General features: G+C 49.7%; 11 protein-coding genes across 11 annotated transcripts; 6 read left to right on the forward strand and 5 right to left on the reverse strand.

Annotated features, from left to right (window-relative positions):
* Nucleotides 1-276: 276 nt before the first annotated feature.
* Nucleotides 277-1,458, reverse strand: LACBIDRAFT_327494 (uncharacterized protein; the record flags this gene model as incomplete). Its single annotated transcript, XM_001881543.1, has 4 exons — nt 277-292; nt 491-503; nt 790-995; nt 1,070-1,458. 4 exons carry the CDS (start codon nt 1,456-1,458, stop codon nt 277-279), a joined length of 624 nt encoding a protein of 207 aa, XP_001881578.1.
* Nucleotides 1,459-2,433: 975 nt separating this feature from the next.
* LACBIDRAFT_294452 (uncharacterized protein) lies at nt 2,434-3,269 on the forward strand (the record flags this gene model as incomplete). Its single annotated transcript, XM_001881385.1, has 5 exons — nt 2,434-2,557; nt 2,637-2,756; nt 2,907-2,998; nt 3,058-3,061; nt 3,135-3,269. 5 exons carry the CDS (start codon nt 2,434-2,436, stop codon nt 3,206-3,208), a joined length of 414 nt encoding a protein of 137 aa, XP_001881420.1. The 3' UTR covers nt 3,209-3,269.
* A 1,165-nt stretch (nt 3,270-4,434) lies between these two features.
* Nucleotides 4,435-4,952, forward strand: LACBIDRAFT_297948 (uncharacterized protein; the record flags this gene model as incomplete). Its single annotated transcript, XM_001881386.1, has 4 exons — nt 4,435-4,438; nt 4,494-4,618; nt 4,669-4,802; nt 4,853-4,952. 4 exons carry the CDS (start codon nt 4,435-4,437, stop codon nt 4,950-4,952), a joined length of 363 nt encoding a protein of 120 aa, XP_001881421.1.
* Nucleotides 4,953-5,738: 786 nt separating this feature from the next.
* Nucleotides 5,739-7,645, reverse strand: LACBIDRAFT_327496 (uncharacterized protein; the record flags this gene model as incomplete). Its single annotated transcript, XM_001881544.1, has 4 exons — nt 5,739-5,759; nt 5,805-5,939; nt 6,203-7,351; nt 7,628-7,645. The coding sequence occupies 4 exons, from the start codon at nt 7,643-7,645 to the stop codon at nt 5,739-5,741; spliced, it is 1,323 nt and encodes a 440-aa protein (XP_001881579.1).
* A 1-nt stretch (nt 7,646) lies between these two features.
* LACBIDRAFT_297951 (uncharacterized protein) lies at nt 7,647-9,852 on the forward strand (the record flags this gene model as incomplete). Its single annotated transcript, XM_001881387.1, has 5 exons — nt 7,647-7,986; nt 8,037-8,189; nt 8,246-8,396; nt 8,456-8,769; nt 8,819-9,852. 5 exons carry the CDS (start codon nt 7,647-7,649, stop codon nt 9,850-9,852), a joined length of 1,992 nt encoding a protein of 663 aa, XP_001881422.1.
* Nucleotides 9,853-10,420: 568 nt separating this feature from the next.
* LACBIDRAFT_297952 (uncharacterized protein) lies at nt 10,421-12,109 on the reverse strand (the record flags this gene model as incomplete). The annotated part of the gene is made up of 3 exons (XM_001881545.1): nt 10,421-10,897; nt 10,950-11,927; nt 11,981-12,109. 3 exons carry the CDS (start codon nt 12,107-12,109, stop codon nt 10,421-10,423), a joined length of 1,584 nt encoding a protein of 527 aa, XP_001881580.1.
* Nucleotides 12,110-12,240: 131 nt separating this feature from the next.
* On the forward strand, nt 12,241-13,377 carry LACBIDRAFT_327499 (uncharacterized protein; the record flags this gene model as incomplete). Its single annotated transcript, XM_001881388.1, has 5 exons — nt 12,241-12,289; nt 12,512-12,531; nt 12,584-12,656; nt 12,710-12,999; nt 13,117-13,377. The coding sequence occupies 5 exons, from the start codon at nt 12,241-12,243 to the stop codon at nt 13,375-13,377; spliced, it is 693 nt and encodes a 230-aa protein (XP_001881423.1).
* A 167-nt stretch (nt 13,378-13,544) lies between these two features.
* LACBIDRAFT_297954 (uncharacterized protein) lies at nt 13,545-15,584 on the reverse strand (the record flags this gene model as incomplete). The annotated part of the gene is made up of 8 exons (XM_001881546.1): nt 13,545-13,802; nt 13,867-14,079; nt 14,142-14,588; nt 14,639-14,962; nt 15,014-15,088; nt 15,139-15,192; nt 15,249-15,302; nt 15,363-15,584. The coding sequence occupies 8 exons, from the start codon at nt 15,582-15,584 to the stop codon at nt 13,545-13,547; spliced, it is 1,647 nt and encodes a 548-aa protein (XP_001881581.1).
* Nucleotides 15,585-16,135: 551 nt separating this feature from the next.
* Nucleotides 16,136-18,231, reverse strand: LACBIDRAFT_327501 (uncharacterized protein; the record flags this gene model as incomplete). Its single annotated transcript, XM_001881547.1, has 8 exons — nt 16,136-16,386; nt 16,440-16,455; nt 16,581-16,694; nt 17,233-17,342; nt 17,388-17,595; nt 17,754-17,825; nt 17,914-18,016; nt 18,083-18,231. The coding sequence occupies 8 exons, from the start codon at nt 18,229-18,231 to the stop codon at nt 16,136-16,138; spliced, it is 1,023 nt and encodes a 340-aa protein (XP_001881582.1).
* A 389-nt stretch (nt 18,232-18,620) lies between these two features.
* Nucleotides 18,621-19,420, forward strand: LACBIDRAFT_327502 (uncharacterized protein; the record flags this gene model as incomplete). The annotated part of the gene is made up of 3 exons (XM_001881389.1): nt 18,621-19,028; nt 19,085-19,191; nt 19,249-19,420. The coding sequence occupies 3 exons, from the start codon at nt 18,621-18,623 to the stop codon at nt 19,418-19,420; spliced, it is 687 nt and encodes a 228-aa protein (XP_001881424.1).
* Nucleotides 19,421-20,499: 1,079 nt separating this feature from the next.
* Nucleotides 20,500-24,659, forward strand: LACBIDRAFT_327503 (uncharacterized protein; the record flags this gene model as incomplete). Its single annotated transcript, XM_001881390.1, has 8 exons — nt 20,500-21,013; nt 21,290-21,326; nt 21,776-21,885; nt 22,125-22,694; nt 22,745-22,867; nt 22,917-23,990; nt 24,062-24,142; nt 24,196-24,659. 8 exons carry the CDS (start codon nt 20,500-20,502, stop codon nt 24,657-24,659), a joined length of 2,973 nt encoding a protein of 990 aa, XP_001881425.1.
* Nucleotides 24,660-25,398: the final 739 nt, after the last annotated feature.

The following is a 25,398-nucleotide window of genomic DNA, read 5'->3' on the forward strand; positions in this document are numbered from 1 at the left end:
GAGTGTCACGACTAATGCGTGACGCGACGGGGCTGGTCTCGTTGTAGTGGTTGTCAGTGACGACTCGTCAACGGTCGTCACCGGCAGTAAAAACGAAAGTCGGGTCAAGTCATCCACCGACCATTCAGTAGCTGTTGCGGTCGATCTCGTGCGCTGGGGCCTTTCAAGTTTCAAGGGTCGTTCTGCAAAGAATGCGATCAGGCGACGCCACAGCGGGAGTCGCCGAATATCAAGCTGGAAAATTGGTTATTGTCAAAATGTCAGGGTGCTCAGCGCTCAGGCCTCAGAGGCCCTACATGCATATGAAAATAGATCCAAATCGATACTCAGCATGGTAAAGGTCAAAGAGTGGACAGACTTTGACCTACGTGAAGAAAGGAATTTCCAAATTCTCTCATCGGATTTGTAACTCTCCGTTCAGATGCTACATATGTATCTGCGAACGCGCGTCAACAAACCGCAGGCGTTTACGGAACTAATAATTACGCACAGAATAAGTCCTTCTGCAAAATATCAAGTTCAATATTTAGACGCAGACGACGCACGATGGTGAGAAGAATTTTCACGATGGACTTAGCAATAAATTCCGGACACATCGGTAAGATCAGCGTTTGGCAAAGACGAAATGGCGGTCGCTGGGTCGAGTGCGGTAACTGACGTCGCAAATAGTGAGTAACGAGTGATTCATGAAGTTTTACGAAGAATTTTATAGTGATCGTATAGAGCCACCACTGCAACCGCCACTGAGAGAAGCTTTCAATGAGTGGAATATGGGTGATAATTGCACACTGGGTACCATACACAAGATGTGCTCCCCGGAGTGGATAGTCGGGGGAGGGAAGAATGGTAGTGATCGCTTTAAAATCTGCTCGATATTTGGGTACGACAGTGCCCCGAAAGCCCCGTCTGCGATGGCATCCGATATGTTCGACGCATGGAATGGTGCAGCTGTATAGAGCACAACGATAAGCAAACCCATAAGCTTCGGCGACAAGCTGTTATACACAGGATTGAGCCGTTTCCACTTTTAGTGGACAGAAGTTCGACTTCTGGACTCGCGTTGTCTCACCGCCTTTCCCGAAGATCCACTTGTCGTGAACTTGAACCGACGCGCCCGTGGCCCGTGGTCAAAGTAGACGCGTCAGATGCATCGAAAATGACACAGTTGAAAACCGAGATCCAGAAGAAGAGATCCGACAAGCCGTGCGCAACACGTATCAACAGGGAGAGGGTAAAATGCGGGGAGAGTTCTTTCGAGTTGAAATGCGAGAGGAGGTAGACAAGTCTTTTTAGGGATAAAGCCTTGATCGCCTGAGCTAAGGCTAAAGACACCGCAAGGTCTTCAGTCATTGTGTAACCGTTGAGGTCGTAGTAATTCACCACATGTCCGAGTCGCGCAGTATGATGATAGAAAAGGCCACTAGCCGGATAGAAGGCAATAAGTCCAGTGCGGGCCATGATTTTAGTGACGAGGCGAAATAGTTTCTTCGAACTCCAGACTGAGAGAAGAGGTTCAGTGCAGCGGAAGAATACCTGATTGTGAGAACCTGGGGGTTGGGGAAACAAGAGGGGATACCACCGCAGGAAACTCGCATTTGCCAAGCGCCAACGAAGTCAGCGATGGTAGCATAGTTATCGACTTGCAAGCAAATAGGCGGGGCTATTGTTGAGATTAAAACCATGGGTTAGTGTGAATCTCAGCGCTGAGGAAAACGCCCATGAATGATATCCGGGGAGGAATAGGAAGACGAGACGCGATGAGGGGACGGAATGGTCGTGCGAAAAGTAGCAAGCAACGACGCAACGTGGGGCAAGAGCGGAAGGTCACAGGACAAGGGATGGAGGCGGGAGGCGAACGAGAAGAAGGGAGACGTCACTAACATTAAATAACACTGTTTACCCGAATCGTAAATCCTCCCCGGAGCTTCCATCACCTTCGTCCTCATGTATCCTTGGTTCTAGTAATACATAGCTTCAATAGTTGAGCATGGTTTGCACGGCTTCTGAAGCGAGGGGGCACCACGCTGCACCAAGACAATAGTTGTCGTGCCGTCTAGCCGCTAGCGTAGTCCAAAGGGCCAAATTTGGGCCCAATTGAGGTTGCGGGTGTCATTGAAATAAGCTAACGCAAGCAATGACGCGTTCGTTTAGTATCGACATGTAAAGAGTCGTTGTACGTACCACATGCGCTGCAACGAAGGCAGATTATGTTGTCATTGCTGAGATGCGCATGTCCCTTAGTTTTGAGTGTAAGGCAAGAGACGCGTCGCAGCGTGACCCACCTGTCACTTTCAAGTCACTCTCCTCCTTCCATCGTCTTTGACCACATCTTCATTCAGCTCATCTGCGAACACTTTGCGTACAAATTTGGCTTCAAGTTGGGGCCAGCCGCCCACACACTCGCCCTCTCCGGCCCGGGGCTCAAAAGTTGACATGAACAGCCGAACGCCCCGTTCCAAACTTGCCTTCATTCGACTCTTGTGGACATCTTACCAGACGGGAGTCACGCTGCAAAACTCCCTCTTCCAATCAGTCAAGCTCATGGGGCTTCCAGCACGTATGCGCACGCGGCACTTTCTACTGGGTCCAAGGCGTTTTGTGGTGTCAAATTTCCAACACATCTCATCGACATTTAGTTATACATCTAATCTCTTCTGGAAAGCGTGGTCTACACCATAATATTCCACCCCACGATCCTGAATGCAAATTACCCGCTTATTGGGCCTCATCCCCCTTCCGACCTTTGAAGGCCGATCGTGTGCGCTATTGGCACCTGGAGCTCGACGCCGGCATTTGGCTTGTGCTTCAACGACTCCGACTACGCCTTCCTCAAGCCCGCGGCAGATTCGCAAAAATGTCCTTGCTATGACGGAACGTCTTGTTCTTTGGAGCCTGGAAATATCCAGCGAACTCCTCTGCAATCACTCTGCTGGTTCTGTACTTGCTCTCGATTGTCACGAACATGAACATTTCTTTTCTCTTGGGTTTCAACGACTTGGTAGGTCATTTTATCCTTATATCCAACAACAATATTGGTAATTTTTTTTTGGAATATAGAACTGTAAGTCGTTGAATGTCAGTGTTAGGGATTCGTTTTGCTGATCGAATCTTTACCGTATTTATCGGACCCATAGGGTTAGACTGGTCACTGAATGCGCCACGAGCATGTGAGCACGGCACACCAGGCAGGAATTATTGGCGTGTATAGGCGTGCATCGACGATATCGACGTGGATGTATGCGCCGATAATCTGTGCAGTGCCCATAACGCAGTTGGAATGGTGATTTAAGAGTTGATAGACTCTGGCCGCCTCTTGACTCAGGAGCGTCCGATTCAACGATCTTCAAAGCAATAAACCAATCTACGTACCTGGTCATATGGTAACACGCCGCTAATTGCCGTTGTCATTTTCAAATTCCCAACGCTCATCAGCGCCTTGCACCGCGTTGCAACCAATCCACAATAGAGTTAAAAATAGATTTGGTGAGTGATAAAAGTCCCTCTTCTTTTAATGCAGCCTTTCATGGCACAACGATTATTAGCACTGGGCTTTTTCTCCCTCGTCGCCGGCCTCGTATCTGCTCAAAGTGGTTATGTGATTAAGAAAATCGACATTCCGACCGCCGACAACGGAACGGCCACGATTACATCAGGAAAACTACACTTCACTTATTGAGCTTACGTCGCTTGGATTCACTTGAAATCTCACTTGAAAAGCTTTGCCACTTGAAGGTACAGCCATAACTTTGGTTCAAACTCCAAGTGACTCCAAGTGGGGGATTTAAGTCACTCAAGTCAGTAAGTCAACACTCAAGCTTCAAGCCCGGTGAAAATCAACTCCGATCAGGCCGAGTCACAGTGACTATGGCCGATTTGCGTGGCTTGTGTGAGCATCAATTGAGTTAGATATATTTCAGGCGATTTGCAAGGCTGACCCACACTAAAAACCGCACTGTGTACATGGCTTACATCGTGTAATATCGAATTGGATCGAACTCAAATCTATTTGTATAGAATTCTGTCGATAAAACGACACCTTACATTTGCCTTACATCGCTTCAATTCTAGGCAATCAGATCTACCTCGGAATAACCCGAGTCATTTTTGACTGGGCTTCAAGCCTCAAGGCCTCAAGAGTCATATTATTGGATTGCTCAAACACGTTAGAAAATATTCCCAAGTCCATTCAAAGTCCGATGACATGTGACGATCAAGTGACAATGTTGAAATTCCTAACATTGGTTCTTCTCTTCTCCGTCTTTCTCCGCCCTTCTCATCCTCACGGCAGACTCAGTGCAACTTGTGACAAACAGGCTATCAAAGGGCCGATGATGGCACTTCTATAGATGGGTTAAGTAGCGCCCACAACAGGATCTTCAGCTGCCAAGTGCATTGGTCTATGAGCCTGTGGTGCGAACGGTGGATCGACATGACATGGGTACGTTGACCATACCGTTCGTCTGGATCGTGCTAGCTGACGACTATACATCTAGCTAACCATCTGGCTATCTACGTGCTGCGTCAATGGAGACGTTCAATTCGGAAAGGTTTTTTTCGGCCACCTGTTGGATATCTAGTGGCGCTGGTTTGTTCCATGCCTGTCGACATCTTTTACGAGGTCTGTCCTTAGATTCTTGAACACCTGCACCCCATTGATCTCCACATCAGCCAGGCCAATCGGGCTTTCAAAGCACTTCTCACAAGTTCTCAGCCATCCAAATTCAAGCCTTGTATGGGCCCTTCCGAAATGCCCAACGAAGATGTCTGGGTTGGAGTGGGCTGGAGGAAGGCTTGCTTGTCAGGCAAGTACGCACTTCAGCTGTCTCTTTGGTGGAGTTAACGTGTTATCCAGGAATGCGGAAAGGGCGGTGCCCCTGCCAACATACTGTTTCGGCGATTTCAATGCATCGACTGTGCACACCAAGCGACACGTTAGTCATGACGCGTCATGATTGACGTGTCGCTTGTGGTGTCCGACCTTGTCCAACCCATCCTCGCCAAAGCCCTGTGCACGCACTACGAACTCAGTAAGTCAGTGCTGATATTCAATGCATGGTTGTGCTAACAAACCTCATACTATCGCCTAGTGACAAGGTGGTAAACCAGATGAAGACGGTGACTCCAGAACGACGCTGGCCCAGGTTTGTGCCATGGCAACCTCCTCTTCATATCTCTACTTATCCCTATGCACCGTACCGACCACAGGGTCCATTGTGATTGCTCCAAGTGAGACTGGTGTTGGCCACCACCATCTTTCGATTCGACGGCAAGTGTGAAGAGGCTGGGAAAGAGAAGGGATCGGCGGCAGAACGAGGACCTGTTCTATCGATGGTCCGGGTATGTCTCCTCTTACCTCCCCTGCTGCATGATCTCATTTTTGTCCAGGCTGAGTGCGTGTTCAAGTTCTGGGTCAGATTCCGCAATCGAGCTCATGGAGGAACCAAAACCACCCGTTTCGCTCACTCAACATGCCAACGCCTCTCCCCTCGATGTGCGAGGATCTTTGTTGAGTGAGACGTTGGGGTGCTCCCGCAACCATCAAACGGAGGGGATGGTCCGTTTTCTATACATTTCGGATATTCCTTGAGATGGATGTATATATTGTTCAATATACTCTTTTACCCACTAATTTTACTGTCCTGCGTGAAATCGGGAGTAATTTGAGACTGCTATTTCATCACTTGGTCACTTTTGCCATACAACTTACCCACTTGAGTCTTCACTTGAGCCAAGAGGAATCACTTGGCCAAGGCAGCAACCTACTTAGCCAAGTGAATCTCCTTTGGTCACTTGAGCTCACTTACGTCTCTTGGCCACTTGTCAAAGTGACCCAAGTGACCAATACTTTCCATTCCTCCACTGATTCCTACCGGATTCCGCGGATTCCGGCCGGAATCCAGGAATTCTGTGGATTCCGGCCGGAATTGACTGGAATCCAACTGGAATAGACAGAAATTTCAGTACAAATCTATACTTCTCGATTCCCCCTACAATTCCACTTTAGCTAGATGTCATATGACTTAATCTGCACTTATCAAGACCTCCTGAATTACTTGTGTAATGCAGTCAGTCAATCTATTATTCTATTCTATGCTGATAACTTAAACTTAGGAATTGCTTATGATATTCAAATTTGAACATAAATAATTCAGGTGTATTCACTAGAACTACATGACATTATTCTACTACAAAATTATCTTACTACATAGAGTGTTAAAGGGAGGGGGGAGGGATGGAGGGGAGGGGGAGAGGGGTGAAGGAGAGAGGGGTGATGGGAGAGGGAGTGATGGGGAGAGGTGGTGGGGAGTGATGGAGAGGGGAGGGAGTGATGGAGGAGGGAGGGAGTGATGGAGGGGAGGGAGTGAGGGAGAGAGGGGGGAGGGAGGGAAAGAGGGGGGGGAATGGAGAGAGAGGGGGCATGGAGGGAGGGAAGAGGGACAGAGGGAGGGAAGAAGGATGGAGGGAGGGAAGGAGGGAGGGAGGGAAGAGAGGGAGGGTGGATGGAGTGGTGGGGACTGATGGAGGGGGGAGAGTGTGGTGGGGAGTACTGGGCCTCGTCGCTGTTCGTCGGCCTGTGCTTTACGTCATTCCTGTCGTGTCTTCGTTGACGTGCTCGCCGTCGTCCGCTGACGTCGTCTTCGTCGGCCGTTGACGTGGGCGTTGTCTGCTGACGTCGTCGTCGTCCGCTTATGTGGTCGTTTTCCGCTGACGTGGGCGTCATCGTCCGCTGACGTCGCCGTCGTCGTCCGTTGACGTGGGCGTCGTCTGTTGATGTGGTGGCGGTCCGTTGACGTGGTGGTGCGTGGGTCGTCTGTTCGCGTGGCCCTCCGTTGACGTGGTGGGGCGCTGACGTGCTGTCCGTCCCTCGTTGTGGGCGTGGTCGTCGTTGCGTCGCGTTGTCGTTGTCGCGTCGCGTTGTCGTTGTCGCGTTGTCGTTGTCGCGTCGCCGTCGTGTTGTGTTGTCGTTGTCGCGTTGCGTCGCCGTCGTGTCGCGTTGCCGGTCGTGTCGCGTCGTCGTTGGGTTGTCGTTGGGTCGCGTTTTGGTGAGTGTTAGCGGGGTGGGTTGGGATGGAGGAGGGGGGGACTCACCTCTGAATGACGACGAACGACGACGTCGTCGTCGTTCGTCGTTTGGTTGCCACGTCGCTGATAGCGACGTGGCATCGGTGACGTGGCGTTCCCGTGTTTGGTGGTCGTGGTTGCCGGTTGACGAGCGTTGTGGGTGGTGGTGACCACGGGTGATGGTGGTGACGTGGCGATGGGTGGGCGTCGTCGACGATGGTGGTGGTTGAGATGAGAGAGTGGGTTGTTTGTTTCTGATGCCCAAATCAAGCGTCGGCGTTTGCCGACGCTTGATTTGGTCATCAGAAATTCCGTTCCGTCTCGTTCCGTGGCTATTCCTTCCGGGTGATCACCGGAATCATTCCGGCGGAATTTGAATTCCATTCAAAATTCCGCGGAATTGTTTGATCAATTGAGGGCATATTTGAGTTCGAAAATGCGGCAGATCTGTGCGGCGATCTGTGCGGCGATTTGTGCGGCGATTCAAATCACATGCCTATGTATTTGCTTACTAAACCCTCAAGCCTAACAACAACAACACGTCGGGAACGCATCAAACGCGTACGCGAGTCGCGCTATCCATTATGCACATTCTCCAAGTGTTGAAGGATCTCTCAGACCACCCCGTTTTATACAACCTTACCATAGACGAAGTGATGGCATTTTCAAGACTGGCCTTTCACCTCAAACGAGATATTATTCAACCACAACCGGTGAATGAGAATTGTGGCCTTGATATTCCACCTGCCATCCTCCCTGTCAGTGTATCAATCTTCCTTAGCAATGCCATAGGGATACCTTTGGAAAGTGTTCAAGATTGCTGGGAGATACTTGGTGACTATGCCTGGTCTTTGAGTGAGGCACCTCTCTTCAAGGCAGACTATGTAACATTCAAACAATTTGGGTGGGAGCTTGGGCTTAGTTGTGTGGATCCTCACAAGTTATTAGGATGATCAATGCTGACCACCTTATAGCGGCAGTCACATTATACCCATCAAGCGATGTTTGCACAAATACAGACTGTCCGTGTATCGTTCCGCTTAAGAAGGAGACACAGCAGCAAGCCGTTGTGTATACACATGATCTCGGTGTTCAACCAGCTTGGTATATACATATATACTGCCCAAGTACGTCGCCCTATGTCCCAACTGAGGTTGATGTTTACGTGCATGACATAAATCAGCTTGCAAAACAAGCTATCACAACAACTACAGTGTTTGTGATGGGATACGCACCTATTACACAGGGATACCCACCTATCTCCAAGTGGGCGAGCACCAGTTTGTTGATCACAAAGTCGCAAAGATGTGGCGAAATCAGATGTTGCTCGGTTGGTGGGTAGAGGCTTCGGCTCAAGTTTGTGTTAAACATTGACATGTCATTACTCTAATAGGTTCTCAGCCTCAAACGCTGCACGTTTATATACAAGTACTCTTTCTGATGATGAGTATTTAGTAAGCTGGGGTCTGAGTGATAGGCCAACAACAGACCATGTCTGGGATGCCTTCATCATTCTTTCCCTCCTTGAAGATCATGTGTCGCAAGGAACACTCTTGACAGTGCCGCATACAGGCAACCAATGTGACTGGTTCAGGGTAGCCATGGAGAATAGGACCAGTCGGATAATAATGCAGGGTCAGCCGGATGCAGTGCACCATGTCTGTGACAAGTGTATGCGGGTTTTTGAGGAGCGAGATGGAGAGTTCCGTGAGTGCCAGCTAACAACCCATGTTTATATGCTCATTTTGCCAAGTAGGGAAATGTCAGGTCATCGTCGCTGATGGGATTAGTATTGGCCGCCCATGCTGTGGCGTATTCCGGTGCACTGAGCCCCTTCCAAACAACCGACATCTTTTTTGCATCACACATGATAACCTCCACAACATATGTCATGTTGTTGGCTGTGACGAACCTGTTGTCGTGAAGGAAACTATTGTGGATGGAAAGGTTATTTCTAAGAGAGGAAAGGCATGCGTGCTACCAGTGCATCAAGCGATGGAGAAGAAGAAATTTGCGAAAGGAAAGGCTGCTTTTATCCTGAAAGACAGATTTAAAATGGCACAAGGTTCTCATCCCACAGAAGCGATCTCTGCTGGGGAGGAACAGCAAGAACCTGTTGTTGAAGAAGACATCGAGGTGTACTACACTGCTGGAGATGAAGTTATCCTTCACAGCGAGAAAAACCCTGGTACAGTAGGTGTTGTAGATGAAGTGTCCGAACCATGTCCATCAAAGGCCCCAATGGGTAATAACCTCAAGCCGCTCAAAGCTCTATTCAACCGACGACGCACTCATAACGAGCAAACCTTGGTACGGCCATGTGGTGTTATTTATGCACGCGCAACAATGTATGGCGCCGAAGCCGTCTCAAACTTCCTCATTATGGTCAAGAACGCGTTCTCGGTTCCAGGTGCACAGAAGCCCGACCATATTTTTTACGACACCAACTGTGATGCAAAGCAACAAGCTATGAATGACAGCTGGTTTGACGACGTGGGGATGTGCGTCGACGTTTGGCATTTCCTGAACAAGCACAAAGTCACCCACCGCTTCTGTCAAGAGAATTGTAATCCTGCAATGTACCCTGAACTAGAAGACGAGGACGGGAATTGGTATTTCAACACCTCAGTTGCTGAGCAAACTAACGCGTGGCTGGGAGGGTACCATTCCATGTGTCGGGAAATGCTACCGGCCAAGTTTGACTTCTTCCTTGACGAGATGATCAGATTGAGGAATGTTGAAGTCATTGCAAGGTTAGCTGCAGCAGGACATCATCCCTCTACATTGTAGTTATACTTCGCGATGCAAAAGAAATCAATTGCTATACATATTCGTGTGATGAGTTACAAAACAATACAGACAAGTACAGCTACTGAGATAAGTAGAGCTACAGAGACAAGTATGGCTACAAAGCAAATGGGCTAATTAAGAACAATGTGAGGGAAGGGTACGTGGTAAAGGAAAGACTGGGTTACTTGAGAGGGACCGAACAAACAAAATTGGACCAGAGTCCAGCTGGAGTATGGTTAGCCGCAAGTGTGGCTTCGCACTGTTCAGGCGTCGCTATCTTCCACCTCTGAAGTTGGTCATAGAAGGAGCGGCGTGGTGGTGGCGGCAACCTGAATGCAGCCTCGAACCGAGACTCCCACTGAGGGTTTGTAGCTTTTAGTTGACGATATTTCCGAAAGCCAGCCACCATGTCAACAACATGGAGCTGACTGTACCAGCACTTCTTTGAGGCTATTGAGGGCGAGCCTTGGGAACGAGTAAAGGTAGAGGTGGATGCTGAAGGGAGCGGCTGTGGCGAATCTTCAATAAGAATGGGCAACAATGAGCTAGCGGCATCAGGAGACTGGAGTCAGACACGCTTCGGACTCGGTACAGGAAAAGAAGGGGATCGGCGTCGCTTTGAGTTAAGTGGTCCTGCCGTTTCTTGCTTAACCATCGTCGTCGAGTCAACAAACTCCACTTCGGAGTCATCACCCTTGACGGATGGAGGAGCCTGCTGCTTCAATTTCACCTTCTTTCCCTCCCTCACACTCTCCCTCTCCCCTCTCATGTTCGTACGATGATGGGGTGGCTTTTTGGACAGCCGGTCAATGTACTCCTCGAAGTTCTTACAATGGATCCCTCTTCGACGATAGAAGAGGTAGCCATCTTTCGAAACTTCGTGAGGGTACGAGAGGTCAGCGTGAATCCACAGGCAATCCTTGGGATCATAGAAGTCGAGTGGCGGAGCGCAGAGCTGTTGGAGGATGGTTGGTGATTCGGCAAGGACCCACTTTGGCCAGGCGGGACAGTGGAGAACTGGAAACGTCGTTGGTTCTTCATCAGCCTGGATATATGCACAGTCAGTAACCATGTTCACTTTTCAACGAAAGCCGTACCTTGTCCCAGAAGGTGATCCTGAATTTACGGGACAGGTCGAAGTCAACCTGAGATTGCCCCCTCTTTGGAAGCGGCTGCTTGGTTCGGTCCTCATGTGCTCGCATCCATCGTGCATCGAGATGAGTGGTTCTCGCCGGTTCCTGGCGCATTGTAGTGACAGACATGACAGTGCGCAACCGCCGAGATGAGGCCGCTTTTGGACTGAGAGCATTGATTGTGGTCGCAGCTCCTTGCGGCTGCCAAGAGGAGGGTGTTGGGGAAAGGGCAAGATCAGCTTGCTGAGGCGGACTACGGTGGTCAGAACTATCAGATGGTGGCACCGACTGTTGAAGAGGGGAATCGTGTTGAACAGGTGAGTCCAATGCCACTGGGGGTGGAAGTGGTGACGGATTGGGGGTGTATGCGGGGGAGGCCATGGATGCAGCAAGAGCCGCTTGGTATTCCATCTCCTCCTGGTCCTCCAACTCCTTCTCGCGCCTTTCCTCAGCAGCCTTTTCCACTTCTATCTCCAAGCGTTGTCTCTCCATTGTCACCACAGCTGAAGGCCAATTAAAATCCTCTGCATCGAAGTTGAGGTTGAGTTGGGGAGACAACGTTAACGGCGGATGATTGAGGGGAATGAGAGGTGATGGCGGTCGAAGAGAATAAGAACGGTGCGGGAAAGGGTCCACGAGTGCGCGTTTCTTCTTCTCACGTTTGGACATCTTGTCCAAGCGATGGGAAGTAATTTTGCAGCCGCCTTTGCCTATGCAACAGTTTTTGCAGGACTTATTCACACAGAGCACATTGACGCTCTTCGTGCAATCCCTCGTTGGACAGGGAATTCTTCCTACGGCGGCCGAGAGGGGTGTAGGTGACGGATGACGGACGACATGTTTCTGTGAGCTTGAGCCTGCAGAAATGGTAAGGGCCGGCGAGCGGTGGGAGACGCATTGGCAACGCTTCGGGAAGGTGTAGTGATAATTACACCCAATGCACTTGAAAGTGTCGTTAGTGCTTTCAACTGGCAAAAGGAGTAGAAAGACTATACATGTATGTATAAATGTCCTGGGGCACATCCAGAAACCGCAGGTCCTGAAACCGGGATCATGTTGTGACAGTTGGGACATTCACAGAGTCCAGCCGTGTGGTCGTGTGGAAGAATTGAGTCCATGGTCATGAAAGAACGTAAGGGGTCGTGAGGAAAAGAGAGGAAGAGAGTGCGCCGGTAGCGCTCTACTCAGCGGGCGAGCAAATGAGAAGCAGAGTGGAAAGGATAGAAATCGTGGAAGGCGCTTCGTTCTGACAAATATGCACTCGGAGTTTTCCGCCGCACAAGTCGCCGCACAGTGCGGCGGTTGTGTGCCGCACTTTCGAATTCAAATATTTCCTGGATCAATTTGGCAGGGCCCTCTGCCAAATTTGATTCCTCCGGAATTCCAGGAATTCCCCGGATTCCGCCGGATTCCGGCAGGAATCAATGGAGGACAATAAAGACCTCCAAGTGACATAAGTGAATGTGTAGTTTTCCTGATGACTAAGGCTGGCAAGCTTTTTTTGTCTTTCATAAATGCGACTATAGTGGGTGGTTTTGATTACCCAGTGCGTATACCTCTGACTTCTGGTCTGAGGATCCTCTCAAACATAATCGCAGTCTCATAAGGGTAGCTATGAGTTGATGGCAGGCGAAAAGGGGGCGAGCGATAGCAGCGTCGTCGATATCATGTGTACGCACATCAAGTATTTCTATGTAGATATTTAACAAGTCTTGTACATCTAGGTGTAAATCAGGACTCCTTTGTGTTTGCATGCTCGTACACCTTTCACGGTTCGGCGCTCGCAGGCCCGTACCATTTTCGCGTCAATATCACAAATGACGAGGGTAACACCGCACTGTCGGATACCTTCCAAATCACTCCCGGCTCGTTCGACTGCCTCACGCCCCCACCGCCAAAGTTCAATATCATGTCCACGAGTGACCCTAATTACCGATCACTTGTCATCACATCTCCCGCTGCTGGCGACGTTTCCAGGTTGGGCGCCGTCATGTTTGTCAGCTGGGGCTATGTGGTGAGTATCCATATCTTATCCTGGGTAACTTTATGCTCACCACGTTATTGCGCACTGGCAGGATGATCGCAATGCCGGGAACGCCAATATCACAAATCTAACTTTCGAATTGGTCAGCGAAACAACAGGAGAGCTTTCGAAAGTCAAGTAGCTGATTCAGATGCCCTTTTCACCCGCCAAACTGCTTTCACGTTGAACTCCACGGGCCTGTCGCCTGGTGCTTGGAGAGTTCGCGGGAATTACTCGAACGGTTTTGAAAATGGGGGACAGACGGTATCCGCTATCTCAGATGTTTTCTATATTGAAGGGTCGGACGAAACTAAGTTTTGTGATGGTTTAGGGCAAGGGAGCAAGAGTGCAACAAGAGTGGGGAGCTGAAGAACTTTGAGACGAATATTACGCAATGGAAGGGACAAACGGTCCTTTGCTTCTTAGGCGTCCTCATGTGGTTCTACTGACTTGCCATAAATGATCAAATTTTATTTGTTGCCGTCGCTAGGAAAGTGACGAAAAAGGATTTCACTACAATCGAATCTTACATCCTTTTAGTCCTCGGAGTCGTAATCGTAGTCTGTCAATTCCGAATCTGATGATAAGAGCATCAAATCTCCACGCATTTTTGAAACACTGAAGCTCCTCTCCCTTGCGGCTTTATTCGGTTTCTGACCCCCTCTTCCACCTTTTCCTCTGCTCGCAGTTTGGGCCCCGGCCAAGAGCTTGTCGTATCCACGGAGCCTAGTCGCAATATCCGCTGCAAATACATGGTCATAAGAGACGCACTCCATGCGAAGAATATCGATCGCCTAAATTAATTGAGTTCAGGATCACTCCCAAACTACGAGTGTGAAGTTGTGGATTCAAGCATACCTCATCTCCACGAGAAAACGCTCCGGTTATATCCTGAACGGTTACATGACGACCTGTCTTGCTCCTGATTGCAGCCATTTCCGCGATTTCAAGCGCATTTTCATTTGGTTCGTCAACCAGACCATACTTCTTTAAAGCTATTCGAGCTAGCATAGACACGTAAACATCGTATCGTAGTGACTTGAGAATAAGCTTTCCCCAGTTGTCTTTGACCTGCGGAATATACGTGAGTCACGATGACAGAAAACCCACTGATACAACTTCGACGACATTACCGCTTGTTTTTGCGCCCTAAACTGCTCCGTCGTCATCTTCCCACAAAGAACACTGTTAAATTCGCCGAGGTAGCGCCATCTCGGTTCCTTGCCCACCATGCTTCGACAGAAAAGAGACCATGGCGCGTTATATAGTATTTCGTGTCTCGAAGCGAATAGTAGCCCAGGTTCACCAGGACGTGTCGGCATCGCTGGATTCATGTTGAGCATTGGAAAAACCATACGCCGCTTCTTAGGCCCGGATGGATTAAGCGGGGCTCTGATATATTGTAGGAGTTGTTGGCCATTACCGCCGTATGCGAGTGAGATCAATCTACGAGGGACAGATGACGTTTCTGGAGATGAGATTGCGAGAGGAGCGCAGTCTTTCAGATATGATGATATGATTGAAAGGGGAAGAGTGAATGCTTCATCCTTGATCTTGATCTTCAGATGAGGATCGTCGTCCTGAAAAACAACAATCAGCAAAACAGCAGACAGGCCGCCAACGGATCTACCTGATGGAGTATATTATCAATAGGAGGAGTAGGTTGCACCTCACCGAATTGCGACCCGGTGGTTGCAACGGCGTCTAATTCCGGGCGTGTATTCAAAGAGGAGGATACAGGAGACGCCGTTTCCGGGAGGTGGGCCGAGGTCGAGGCTCGTGGATTCATCTGTTCCAGCTTCCGCCTCTTTTCATTCCCTCCCGTGTTCGGACTGGCCACGGCTAGATCGTTTTCGGGGTCAAAAGACCTTTTATGTGAGGGTATTTCCTTGACAGACTGAATGCGTATTTCAGGGCTACTAACAGCTGAAGGTAAAGCAGAGGATTCGTCCATCTGCAAGTATTTGCAATCAGAATGAAGAAACGACTATAAAGGGAGACTCACCACAACTGTGACTTTGCTATGAATGATGGGAATGGAGTTGGATTTGATAGACGAGGGGGATGGTTTCGAATCATCCTGTTAACGTCATTTACGTGATAAATGAAGGAGATAAAGGTCGAACTCACAGGTTTTACGATTTGGATTTCTTCAACTTTGTGATTTTTTCGTTTATGTCTGGGCTGTTGGTCCGCGTGTCAGTTCTGGGTCGGCTGGCCGTACTTCTATGAGATCAAACCTTCTCTCGCTTGGCCTCCGAGTCAGTAATCGGCTTCTCCGCTGTCAGGTCAATCTAGATGGGAAGTCAAGTCTGTTGTCAGAAAGCTGGACGCCATATTGCATCTTGACTCACCACAGCATCATTGTGCGCTTCAGCCAAGAGACGGCGGAGATCTCCAATCGTGCATTCCGACTCGTCAACCTGCGCCTGTAGTTTCACAAGCTGAGTTCTGAGTTCGGCAACCTCCTGTCGGTATTTGTCTCGTTGTAGTCGAAGAAGGCTGTCGTGCGGTTGAGTAGACGTTAGAGGGGAAAGCTTATTCTTTCTATCATGTTGAAAGGGATCCAAATTCATTGATGGTGTTGAGGCTTGGAATCAAGACTGAAAGGAGTGATAATGGTAATACGAGAACTCCACAAAGATTAGGGGATGGGTCCGGATCCTTCCGGCTGTATGTATTTGAAATTTGAATGGGCCCCTACAAAGTCTCAGACGAAATTCAGGAAATAAATTACGCATGGGGAGTGATAGATGCGAGTGGCGGCAAACGGTCGACGAGAACGAGCGAGGGTTCCAGTCTGTCCTCTTCGAGGCAAAAATACGAGGAGCACGTCAAAGGGAAGAGCGTACCATTTTCTCACGTCTGAGTGTGACGGAATACTCGACCAGCCTACTTTATTTCACCTCAAGATTTATTTGAGATGCTGGTAAAAAATTCTGGTCGATTCGAAACTGATCAGTACAGTCCTAAATTCAAGTGGATCATGAAGCAAACCTACCTGAGCGTCGACGAACGTGAATTACGAATTTCTTTTTACTTAACCATGTGAGAACTTGAAGGGTGGCGGTAGAGTTTGTATCAAAGGAAACAAAAAGGAAAAGGAAAACGACCACGAAGGTAGGACCTAGAGGTACACAAGGGTGGCAGGCTTCTTGAACAAGATCTCTTCAGCGGAGAAGAGGAAGGGGGCAAGGAGGAGGTGCGATGCAACCCCCAGACACGCCAGTTCCCTTGATATCGAGATCCAATGCAGAAGATGAGGACCGGACAATTGGCTGGGAGGGTAATGCACCGATGCCGCAGCATTTGCATTGAAAAGTGCGGTAGGTGCCGGTGCAACATTATAAACACGGATAGTTTTTGAGATGACCTGCGCTGGTTTATGTGTTACTTTACGTTGGGTCCAAAAAGACTAGAGGGGCACGTACCACAGGTTTTCCACGGCTGCTGAATATATGGGTGGAGGCGCAAGTTGGTGTACCTACGCGATCGTCGACGAAAGCTTGCAAAAGGCCACGGGTTGAAATACCCGTCAGCGGCAAGTACCCCCGTCTTGACTGTATACACACCTCCGACGTTGATGCGCCGATGGCTGGACATCGGTCGCACAGGGTTCGGGCTAAGGACACAGCGTTTGCATATAGTAGTGTGGAATTACCGCAGGTATCGTTGGAGAAGAGCTTCTGCATGTTTGCGTTGATTCAAGGCCAGTGGTCGTATTAGAAGCACGTCTGTACGACGACGTTCGTTGAAATGGTTGAGTACATTTTCGGAGGCGCAAGCAGCAAGAACCTGCAGGGCAGAGAGTTTTGGAGGATGAGTTATGAGCTGAAATGCGCAAGGTAGGAGAGGAGAATTGACTGGAGCGTAACAAGTGAGTGAGCGTGCTGGTTTGCCTCTCACTGAGCACGTTATCAGCCTCCGTCTTGGCCCATGCCTCCCTCCCTCTCCTGCCCCCCTGCGCTTCCGCCAAACCACCTGCTCCCTCCGAATTCCCCGAGAACGCACAGCTGCTTCTCCGAGCCACGTTTCTCCTTTACACTCGAGTGTTGACTACCAGTTCCGCTGGGAGACAGGCGTTGTTCGACTTCACTGTCCGGTGATATGCAGCTCGTCGGTGTAGCCCCTCGCGGATGGTGTGCATGTCCTCCGAGTTCGCCTCCTTAAATCCGGAGCTACGCAAGGGCTTTGTGCGGTGGTCGGCAGTGGGCATTGTCTTACAAGAGAGAGCTCTTCTCCTCGAAGATGGTAGTCTGGCGAGTCTAGGCCATTAGGAAATTTTGTCAGGCGAAGATTTGTGATGTGCTCCGAGACAAAGAGGAGGGTCCATCCTGTTGGTCGACTAGTTTTTCGCATTCAGCAGGGAGTGAGCTGACTGTGGGCAACGGCGACTTCGCGAAGACTCTGATGTTGCGAAGCCGGCGATGATGGCCAAAATGAGGTGACATCAGCCGCGCGCGTCCCTCTTATCGCGTCCTGGAGGTAGACTCTCGAAATCTCGTCTCTCGAGTTTCCAACAACCAACAACAACCGCAAATTCGCTTCCTGGACCATGACCGCAACGGCGGGACACCTTGTCCCAGGCTAATGCAAGACTCATCCGCCCGGCAGCACCATGAGTGTACATTTTAAGTTCGGGCGCCATATTAGAAAGTGGGCGTTATTGGAGAAGAGCTGCTATAAATTGATGCAGAAGCTGATATCGGGTTAGAAAGAGGAGTGGTCGTATAAGCGGCACGTACCACAGGTTGGCTACAGTCGTTGATGGGCTCGGAGGCGCAGGGGAGTATAACTTCGTCCTCTTCGGTGGAAGCCTGAAAAAAGTCACGCTTCAAGTCATCGTAAGCTGCAGGTACGCCCGCTCCAGCGGTATCGAGCTCCGATGAAGAAGATGACGACTACACACGCAGTTGCAAGTGTTTGGGGCAAAGGACGCAGGATCACAGGAATCAAGTCGTCGATAATGATGTGAGATAAAAACGCAGGCATGATTTCAGCTGAACTGCTGCGAGCTTATTCGTTAGTTGAGATTGAGTTCGGCAAGACTAGTGGTCGTATGGGATGCACGCACCACAAGTTCGCCATCATCGTAGGGAGGCGCGAGCCAGTATACCTTCGTTCCCGTGGGCCACTCCTGTCAGCCGCAGGCCCCCTTGTTCTCGAAGTATAAAGCTTGGATGATGACGGATATTGGTCGCGACGGTTCTGGTTCGGGGACATAGCGTTTTCACAGCGTTTGGTACTGGTATGGAATTGGTGCGGACGTTCTCGGACATTACTGCGAGTTTACGCGTTGATTTAGATTGTATTTGGAAAGATGAGTGGTAAACGTACCGCAGGGTTACTGCCATCGTTGGGTATACCGTATACCTACTATGCTCCGAGGCTCTTGAAATCGGGGTTGAATTCTTCCTCCCTTTGGAAGTGGGAGAACAGTAAACGCGAGCGGCGGTCGTGGTGAGCAAACTGTCCACAAAAGCGCACCAGTCAGTCCTCTGACGCGTCAACGCTTTCGCCAGGCAGGAGTGCTGTGCCATGTGTCACGTCCGCAACTCTGACACGACGCGTCATTCCGTGACTGGACCTGAGTAAAGTCACATGGTTCTTGCATGGTTCTCATCTTCCTCTTCCTATCTTATCTCGCAATCTCCACACTTCGACCAATCTCTCAAAGCTACACCTCAAAGTTCCAAGTGGACATGCCGGACGAATCTTCCGGCGCGCTAACGTCCTTTGTGCAGAAAACCTTTGAGCATCTCTACGAGTCGTACGACCCCAACGAGGAACCCGAGTTTCTTGACTCATTGTTCGCGCATAAAGCATTTCCAGAGAAATCTGCGTTACAAGCGGAATTGGAAGCAGAATTAGGTTCGGGGGAGTCGATTAAGCCAGGGCTCGACATCCGGATCAATCACAACCCTATCCTCCTTCCCGGACTGAAAGACTACCTGGTCAGAGCAAGGGAGGGCGGGAGCCATGCGAAAGTGATTTTCAAGGATGTCTTTGAGGTTCCAGAGGTACGAGCTGCTTAATGGAGTTATGTTGTGGATGAGCTCATTTGACGTCATTGAAGGAAGGAGGTGGAATTGTTGCGGGGTTTTTCACCGTCACTCGCAACCTCAAATTCAGAATTCGTGCCGGGCCTGCACAAAGGATAGAGAGTGTGTCATTCAGCGCCAAGTACGGACGAATATTCTCCACCTCATTATACCATAAGCTAATACCTTTGTCGGTTAGGCTGGAGCGCACTGCTGGCGATGATTTTCGTATCATCCAGCTTTATATCACAACGGTGAATAAAGCTGCGCCTATACACTTACACGGGCTGTTTGGCTCGGATAGTACACACGCCGCTGGGAGAGAGGAGGAGGCTAGTATCAACCCGGCGCTTTTGGAAAAAAAGGGCTAGAGGCCGATGGGCGTGGGATGGATAACAAGAAACCACTGGTCGTTTCACAGAGTATCTGGGCTCCCGGTTAACCTTAGGTATGGTTGAGAAGTGCTAATTCAAATTAAAACGCTTTGAATCGTCAAGAGTAGAATATAGGGCGGAGTAAAAAAAATAGATAAGTCCATGACGTTTTTATGGAGTCGACGAATTTTTATCCTAGCGGAAGGGTCCTTATTTTAGATACATACATCCGATGATGTCCCACGGCCATGATCGACCCCTGTTCCACGTGCTCCAGTCAGACCTTATTTTTAGAATCAACAAACCGGCGTTTGTAATTTCGTGCTTGCCATGCTCTGCAACGCCGGACAGCTACTTACAGCTCCAGGAGCTCGCCAACCTCAATTCTGGCATTACTAGAGTTTGTGGAGGAAAGTGAACAACTGTCCTTCAATACTTATCTGTCTGCTCTTATTCTGTCACGTCTCCCGCCCCCCTAACTCCATACGAAACCAGTTCCCGAACAAACCGCGGACCTCTCCTTTGCGGACTTGCCACATGCAGCGGTAGCCCAGTAACGCACAAAAATGCGACTCCAACTGGGGACGAAAAAGGCGATCATAGAAGAAACGAAGCCTCGTTCCTCGGACTCGGAAAATGACAGGAAAGAAACACCAAGACAAGAGGTTCCTGTTTCACTGCACAATTTTTGTCCTCTGGCTTAGTGAAACGAACAGGAGATAAGCAGGAATATTGGAAGCGGCTTGCCGTAGAATCCCTGATAACAAGTATAATTATGAATACCAGCGACTCCTCAAAATCGTTCGATCTCTTGTCGATCTCTAACCCGTCAAACCAAGAAAGGCAAGTTTCTTGAATATCACAAGTCTGCCTTGATACTGAACGGACGACCCACGGCATTAGCAACTTGGGAAGTCATTGGTTTCAGGGAAATTCTTGGTCAAACGTCGGATCAGCGTAAGTATATTCTTGCGTATATATGTGACACTCATGCTCCCCCTACAAATCGACTCTCCGCACCCTCCACCTGTCCCCCAGCTGAACGAGCCCCCTCCCCCTCAATAACTTGGCGCACCATGTACCTCTCCTCCGGCTCTTCGGAGACGAATCCTCTGCCGCAAAACGACAGAAGATTAAAGGTTGTACAATCCAAGACGGCGCTTGAGGTGGAACGCCTGGTTTCCAAATCATATATCCTACGCCCGACGCCTCTTCCGCGATCACCATCAGCACTTCAATCTCCATCTCCATCGGGGTCGTTTTCTGTCTCTGAAGAGAAGGCGAGCAGTGAGATTGAACACAAATCTCCTTCCCTCTCGCACTTCAAGCATGCGGACGAACGCGTCCTCCACGCTAACTCGACGCTTCCACGTTCGCACTCCGATCACAAACCGAGACCAACATCGCTCAACGCCTCATTTTCTCCTCCCAAAGTATACGATCTCTCATCCATCACGCCTAGTAATACTAGCAACTTTTCCTCATCTGAGAAAGATGTGCTACGGAAGCGTGTAATCAAGCTTCGGAAGATGCTTGGGGAGGACATTCATCCAGAGTTGCTGAACCCCTCCCAAAATGGGGAAAATAGGGGTAGGTATGACTGGGTTTTTGGGAGGCCCACAATCCTAGGATTTCCGACGCGTTCGACAAAGTCTACGGCGTCCTGGAGCAATTCTGAGGGACACAAAAAGTTTTCACGAGTAACCCATCTCTGGGAGAAGGCCACGCCTCGACAAATTGTCAGCGACTACCGTCCATCGTTCCGGATACCTTGCATGTAGTATTTCGAAAAAGTGAGGCTACGACGCCCCCATTCTTCCTTCATTGATAAGAAATTTCAGGGTTGCTGACAAAATGGAATGACAGCGGAGGTGTGCCGGAGGTGGAGATTAGCATTTATCTTGTACGTTCTGATGGAAGGTTGCCTATGTACTTTTACTTAGCAGATTCCCTTAAACCTCTTTCCTTCGCTTAATCAAAATCAACGTGAGCAGTAGATGGCATACAAATTGGTGAATATCAGGAGCGCGAGAATATCTTTCGAGGGAGTTTAGACGTAGAGGACCCCTGGAGGGATCCCATAAAAGCTGGCACGTGATGCATCACGCAAAAAAATTGATGCCATTGCTTTTGCAAATTGCCGATAACAACAACTTTGCAGTCACTTAGTATTGGAGTCTTCTGCCTGGTTGGCTACTCTCTCGGGTTCTTGGCTCTATGTCGGAACGTCGTAAACAAAATTTGCTACCGCATAACCAAAGCAAAGAGCTCAATCGCCAAGTTCATTGCTTGCTCGTCGGCCTCAACGCCCATTGAGCCCGACGTTTCCAAGACTTTGCTGTATTGGTAAAGGGCTGTAAAATTACGATGCTGGAACGCGCTGGACTCACAAGGCGCGTATTATCGATCATCAGCTCCTGCTCCGATTAATAATGATCAATTCAAACCAGGCCGCGACGAAAGTCAGCCACATTAGCGGGGTGACTGTCATCCACCCCAAACTCATTTCAGTTCTCGGCCGCCACTATCCAATTCTTACCTGCAGGACAGGTCGCTTTCATTTTCTAGATCTTCCACTCAACCCTCTTCCTCGCAATGATCAAGCCTTCATCCGACCCCCAGGAGCATTCCGCCGGTTCCCTACGACGTAATCCCCAATTTCCCCGACAAACTAGAATAGCTACTCCTACCATATTCACAGAAGCCGACTTCGTGGACTCGTCACCATCATCTTTGAAGAGATCTTACAGGCCCTTGTCCCGGGCCCTAGACTCCCAAAGAATCACGCCAAAGTACAGACCGCGGTTCGCCTCTTTGCCTCACCCGATTCCTTCCGAGCTCCAGGCCCAGATAGATATTGACAATGACAGGATCGCTCGCGGTCTTGCTAGCCCTCCTCTCACTGATTTTAGTACTTTCGAAGACACCTATCGCGGTCCACGTGGCAAAGGATTCGAGGGCCTTTTTGCTCCGAGCGTAGAGCCCAAAATCAAGCCTATCTTGAAGCGAAATCGGAGCTTGTCCGCTGGAGTTTCTAACGCGCAAAAGACCTTTTCACCGTTAAATCTGTCGTCGGATAGGAAACCAGACCCTCGTCGTATTGTGGCGGCTCTTGAGCAGGTGCTCAATCTCGGACCTCAGGACGTAGGAGAGCATCTCGACATCCATGAGTTACTTGGGATGCACCAGTTAGATCAGCTCAATTTCGAGGAGAGGGACGCAATTAGGTCGCAGACGTTCCATGGTGGTCGACAGGCAATGCAGGACTTGAGTGAGTTAGTTTTCAACTCTCCCGGGTCTGACCTCACACTTCTTTCGCAGCTGTATTCGGAGAGCATTTACGGAAGGTTTCGATCTACGCTTCTATCAGTGTAGTTCTTGGTGGTCGAGATCACGAATTGCCTGTTGTTGTCGTCAGTGCTGTCGAAGAGTTGTATCGAACGGGTAAGCTTGCGCCCTCTTTCCAATACCTGTCTGCTGACCCATTGAGAAGGAATCTACCAACACAACCTATTCCGTACTCTCCCTAACCGTGCTCGTCTCCTACAACTCATCAGCATCTTCGACTCTCAGCGTCAGCCCGCGGGCGAAGGTACACGCCATCGAATACCATCCGGGGAACTACCCAATCCCCCATCCGGTTTCGGAGCCGATACTTCACTCCATCTAGAGTCGACCCCAGACATCTGCGCCCTCCTCTCAACGTACCTAGCATCCCTTCCAGAACCTATCCTCCTTCCTACCCTTTTCCGCGCCGTCTGGGACTGGTGCGGGGTAGCGGAAGAAAACAACGATCTCGACGGACCCCATCGTTTCTCAAGTCGCCTAATTGCTACCCAAACGCACGAAACAGACTCTACCCGAATAAAAACCGCACAACTACTCCTCCATCTCCTCCCATCTCCCAACTTCTCCCTATTGGTCTACCTGCTATCGTTCTTCAGCCAAGTGGTATTGGTGCGAGAAGAAAATGGCCTTGGGGTGGAGGATGTAGGTAGGATGTTTGGCGGTAGGATTTTCGGCGGAGGGACAACGCGCAAACACCACGGATCAGGCGGTGAGCGTAGGAGGGAGGGGGAGACTATGATGTGTTGGTTTATGAATCGTTGGGGAACTATCTCTGAGGGATTGTTTAATGTCGTTGAGGAGTTGACATCGAGGAAAGAATCGGGCGATGTACAGGTTAAGACTGCCAATGGTTCGGTTGGCACGTCGGGACAGACCCCAAAGAGTGCTTCCTCCGGAGACTTTGGGGGTTCACCCTCTACCTCTCCTTCGACTTTGAACCTCCCTTTCATTCGCCCTTTAGAGATCGGAAAGGGCTCTTCAAGTCAGCTACCACCCTCTGCCAGCGGGACTTTGCCTGTGAACGACCGCCATTCTCCTCCCAAGCGCATAGACAGCATGTCCGACGGAAACGGGTTCAAAGTTGGAAACAATCGCCCACTATCCGCCGTGGAAAATCGGGCGACAAGTCCACCAGAAGCCGACGCTTATCATTTTTGGGGCAATCGTCACGCTGAAACGTCCGACAGGAAACTAAGAGAGCCCAATAAAGTTAAATCTGGTACCGAGTTGCTCCTCTCGCTCGCTCTGTTTCACTGACCCATCTCACAGTATTCCTGTCACCCTCACCAGCCTCCTTGAATGACCGCCTAGATGTCTATTCGGCCCAAGACATCAGCTCAGAGGCCGCAAGCATTAATTCCGCTCCAGCACGTACGTCCCGTCTTCATATCACCTCCCCTATAAGTCCGCTCACATCCATCAAGTCGAGGAACGTCTGCTGGACATCTCTCCTCCCTCCGAAACCGAAGACACGAATCAAGAACCCTCATCATCTGCATCCACACCACGACCCTCCAGCGCGCAAACCAACCCGGAATTATCCCAAGCCCTCTCGCACATCCTCTCCCTAGAGCTCAAACTCAAGATGAGCGAGCTTCTTATCGAAGAGTCTGCACAGGAAAATGCGAAGGCGACGGAGAAAGTGTTGGCGTTGGAAAACCGTGTCAAAGAGCTCGAGCTGCAGGTTAAGGGTGGAGACGGTGCGAGGATGGGTGTCGGGGTCGGTGCTGATGTGCATGAGGATGGAGATGGGTGCGGGCAACTGGTGGGGTCAGATGGGGACGTGGTTTCGCGCACTCGATTGGAGACAGCGTTGGGGGAGCGAGATACTGCGAGGAGGCTCGTCGCGGACATAAAGGACCTCATAGAGCACAAGCCTTCTGTCTAACTCGGCTTTTGTAGTGAATATCGGTATTTTATGAGGGCTGAATTCTACCGTCGGATCGCTTCATGATCGAAATATTGTGTTGCAGCTAAGGGAGCTTCGTCTAGAGGCTTATGTATGGCGGTGAGAAAGATATGTAACTATGGGGCGTATGGTATGCAAAGAAGATTGGATAATCATGCAATATCATAACCAAAAATACATCACATAAATCAGTTTCCAGAAACTCGGTACCAGTGGGGTGTTTTGCTACCTGATGTGCGCATTTGCGTCTCTACATGATACCATCTAAAACGGTGTACTTCACTAGATATTACTTAGTTTCAAGTGGTCATAGGTAGACGAATATCGTGAGTTGGCGCGAAAGCTAGCTCGTCACGAATATCCAGGATGACTCTACAAGTCAACATGGAGTACAGCATTCGCTGGAACCTATATTCGATGAGAACTTTTGAGTAACAGGTAATAGGACAAGGTAACACACATAGAAAGTAGGCTATAGTAGCCAAGCTAAACAGGAGCGAAAATCTTCAACAAAAGCTTTACCTCGGACACTTCGGTATCGACACTTACAGGGTAAATCATGACGATATTGAGTAAAGTAAAGACTAGGGTTTGGGCATCTCGTCAACAGAAAGAAAGAAAAACAGTCACGTGATTCTCACCAAAGATATGAAGGTAATAGATCAGACCTGAACACTCGGTTAGCGTAAGTTCGTAAGGGGAAATCGGATTTCTTACC

Source organism: Laccaria bicolor, genomic scaffold (genome assembly GCF_000143565.1).
Source record: "Laccaria bicolor S238N-H82 LACBIscaffold_13 genomic scaffold, whole genome shotgun sequence".
Lineage (NCBI taxonomy): Eukaryota > Fungi > Basidiomycota > Agaricomycetes > Agaricales > Hydnangiaceae > Laccaria > Laccaria bicolor.